The 3,893-nt window shown below is 39.0% G+C and overlaps 1 protein-coding gene across 1 annotated transcript; it reads left to right on the forward strand.

The window, feature by feature from the left end:
• Nucleotides 1–387: 387 nt before the first annotated feature.
• On the forward strand, nucleotides 388–3,126 carry LOC149979189 (zona pellucida-like domain-containing protein 1; the record flags this gene model as incomplete). The annotated part of the gene is made up of 4 exons (XM_090191380.1): nucleotides 388–579; nucleotides 1,340–1,448; nucleotides 1,642–1,649; nucleotides 2,933–3,126. Coding segments are annotated over 4 exons (420 nt in total), but the record flags the coding sequence as incomplete, so codon positions are not given.
• Between the last annotated feature and the right edge of the window lie 767 nt (nucleotides 3,127–3,893).

A 3,893-nucleotide genomic window follows, 5' to 3' on the forward strand; every position in this document is an offset into this window, starting at 1 on the left:
CACTAGTCACTTTAAATAACGCCACTTTTATAATGTCTACATAGCATACATTACTCATCTCATATTTATATACTGTATTTTATACCATCTACTGCATCTTGCCTATGCCGCACGGCAATCGCTCATCCATATTTTTTATGTACATATTCTGCATGTTATCAATACAATTTGATTTGATTGATCTGTATTCCCAGTTATGTCACATCCATAGATTCAGTCCTAATGAATTTATTTCAATTGACAGATTTCCTTATATGAACTGTAATTTGAAACTGTTGCCTGTTGCGTTGAGGATGAGGAATAGACTAGAAACTCAGCTGCAGCTACATTATAGTTATTGATTCATTATCAAGTTATTGATCACATCGTTTCTTACTTGACATAACTTACCACATTGCTTCTCTCAGGTGTAACCGGAATGGCCAGACAGTGTTGGGTGTGAACGGGCAACAGCAGGAAGCTCGTTTCTCGTTCGAGGTCTTCCACTTTGTCAAGCACAAGAACAGGACGCTGTCCACCTACCACCTGCACTGCTCTACCAGAATCTGCGAGAGGACTGTCTGCACCTCCCTGCTCCATGTCAGTTGCTGCTTCCTTGACCTTTTCCACAGACTTATTTTGGAATGGATTAAATTGTTTTTTTTCTCCTCATCTATCTACCCACAATACGTCACAATGACAAAGCAAAAACTGTTTTGATTGCTCAGTTTGGCCGGGCGGCCAGCTCTAGGAAGAGTCTTGGTGGTTCCAAAGTTCTTCCATTTAAGAATGATGGAGGCCATTATGTTCTTCTGGACCTTCAATTTTGCAGAAATGTTTTGGTACCCTTCCCCAGATCTGTTCCTCGACAAATTCCTGTCTTCGAGCTATATGGACAATTCCTTCGACCTCATGGCTTGATTTTTACTCTGACATCAACTGTGGGATCTTACATAGACAGGTGTCTGCCTTTCCAAATCATGTCCAATAAATTTAATTTACAGGTGGACACCAAGTTGAAGAACCATCTCAAGGATGATCATTGGACACAGGATGCACCTGAGCTCAATTTCAAGTGTTATAGCAAAGGGTCTGAATACTTATGTAAATGGTTTTTTTTTTTTTTTATAAATTTGCAAACATTTCTAAAAACCTGTTTTTGCTTTGTCATTATCGGGTATTGTGTGTAGATTGATGAGGAACATAAAAAAAAAAAACATTTTAGAAAGGGCTTTAACTTGTGGAAAATGTGGAAAAGGTAAAAGGGTCTGAATACTTTCCAAAGGCACTGTAGATGATGCTAGTTATAGCCTATGACCTTGTGTAAGGAAGCTGTTCCAACCACCCCTATTCTTCCCAGAACTGCACGGACATCATCTGCTCAAGAAGGAGGCGGGAGGTCCAATACACGGCTGTGACCAACACAGCCACAGTCAGCTTCGGACCCATCCGCACCCAAGTGGACTATGGTAAGCAAAAACCACTGATCATTCATGATCATCATTCGCGTCAGCATTCAATGGCCCATCAGCAAAATATTGACGACACAGTAACAATTTATGGATCACTTTTACTTACTGCACGTTCATATACCAGTAATGCCTTTTTGGTTAAGGGGGTTTTGATGTTATGAACACAGAATTTCCTTATTTTTTTGCGCAGGTGATCCTGTCAGAATCGTATCTGAAGGTAATCATCTTTTTAAAAATCATAATCGTTGATATGATATCTACATGAAATGCACATACAATATTATACATTAAATTGAGTGCCTTCAGAAAGTATTCACACTCCTTGACACTCTACATTTTGTTGTGTTACAGCCGGAATTCAAAATGAATTAAATAGATCTTTCCCCCCTCACCCATCTACACGCAATACCTCATAACGACAAAGTAAAAACATGTTTGAAAGCTTTTTCAAATGTATTGAAAGTTAAATACAGACATTTCTTATTTATACGTATTCACACCCTAGTCAATACTTTGTATAAACACCTTTGGCGGTGATTACAGCTTTTAGTCAACTTGGTTGTCTGTATCAGCTTTGCACATCTGGATTTGGGGATTTTCTCCCATTCTTCCTTGCAGATTTTCTCAAGCTCTGTTAATTTAGATAGGGAGCGGTGGTGGACAGCAATCTTCAAGTCTTTCCACAGATTTTCAATGGGATTCAAGTCAAGGACTTTCATATTTTTGTTCTGAAGCTATTCCAGCGTTGCTTTGGCTGTATGCTTAGGGTCATTGTCCAGTTGGAACGCAAACCTTTGCTCCAGTCTAAGGTTGTTTGCACTCTGAAGCAGGTTCTCATTAAGGATCTGCCTGTGCTTGCATCCATTCATTGTTCCCTCTAATCTTACCAGTCTCCCAGTCCCTGCTGCTGAAAAGCATCCCCAAAGCATGCTGCCACACCCATGCCTCATGGTAGGGATGGTGTTAGACAGGTGATGAGCTGTGCCTGTTTTTTTTCTCCAGACATAGCACTTTGCATTCTGGCCAAGGAGTTAAATTTGTCTAACCAGACAACAGAATCTTATGCATTATGCTCAGTCTTTCACCTGCTGTCATGTGCCATTTTCTCAGGAGTGGCAGGTGCAAACAGGTGTGAATATTTATGTAAATGAAATAGTTCCACATTTCATTTTCAATATTATTGCAAAAATGTCTAAAAAAACATTTTCACTTCGTCGTTATGGGGTAGAGTGTAGATGGTTGAGAAAAGTAATCAATTTTTAATTCAGGCTGTAACGCAAATGTGTGGATTAAGTCAAGGGGTATGAATACTTTCTGAAGGCAATACATGCTGTAAATAGACACTGCAACCTTTTCCCAATATTGAGTACTTCATATTTTAATTTCAACGGATATAATATTACTGAAGTTGTGTCGAAAAACAAATCTTAGTGATGTCTTTTCTCTGAACCTGCAGTCGCTGAAAACATGAATCTGTGCAGGTTGCCATAGCAGCAGGTGTCATTGGTGCACTCTGTATCTCTATGGTAGCCTTTATGTCATACTGGATCGTTGAGCCAAGGACCATGTCGAAGACGACACTACACAAGTGACAGTTGTTGGATACGTGGTTTCTTTCCTTAAGTCCTAGTTTTTATGCTCACTGACCTAAAGGACTAGGTGGGTCAGTACAATCTGGCAATAAATTAGCGTACCAGTTGACTATATTGCTTTCATCCACACAGCTTATTCAAGGAAATAGCACATGGGCAAGGATTTCACTTTCAGTTTTGGGACATGGGCATGGCTGGCTGGTCTTAACACATATAGGCTACTAGCCCTTGAGGTAGGAAGGTTAAGTCCAAAAGATGACTGGCAAATTTCAGGCTGAAATAAACACTTTTCCATGTGAATATATCTGTGTAACCTGCACATATAGCACTGCATGTTTCAATAGTTTATTTCCTTTTTAAGCAATGAAAGTCTGGTCTTGTTAATGGAATTAAGGGTTCTCTTTGTTTAGGGACAAGTGTCAATGGATGCTATGCAATATAACCAAATGTCACAATTCAAAATGACTACATATGTGTATTAGGGTTTCAAGGGCTCCTTTTTGATGCGGTCCATCAAATCATATTTAAATGTTATAGTTGTCTTTTCCTTAAGTGTCCCAGTCTTTACAGATACCGGTGTATAAAACCATACTCAAACACTTGCCATCTTTTATACAAGTAAAATAGAAAATGGTCAAATTTTTCTTCATAATCTGTCCTGCTGCTCTTCAAGTTGGTCAGTTACACAGACCAATCTGGAATTGAAACGCAATGAAACCATTACTTAGATTTGAGTTACAGAATCAACCCTAGCCCAGAGTTACGATACATTTGTATGTTAGATGACGTGGGTCTTCAAATACACATCTTATTTTTAGACACGGATTGAGAAAAATAAAACATTCCACTG

The sequence above is a fragment of the Oncorhynchus mykiss genome, chromosome 12 (genome assembly GCF_057628025.1).
Source record: "Oncorhynchus mykiss isolate SJ-2025 chromosome 12, ASM5762802v1, whole genome shotgun sequence".
Lineage (NCBI taxonomy): Eukaryota > Metazoa > Chordata > Actinopteri > Salmoniformes > Salmonidae > Oncorhynchus > Oncorhynchus mykiss.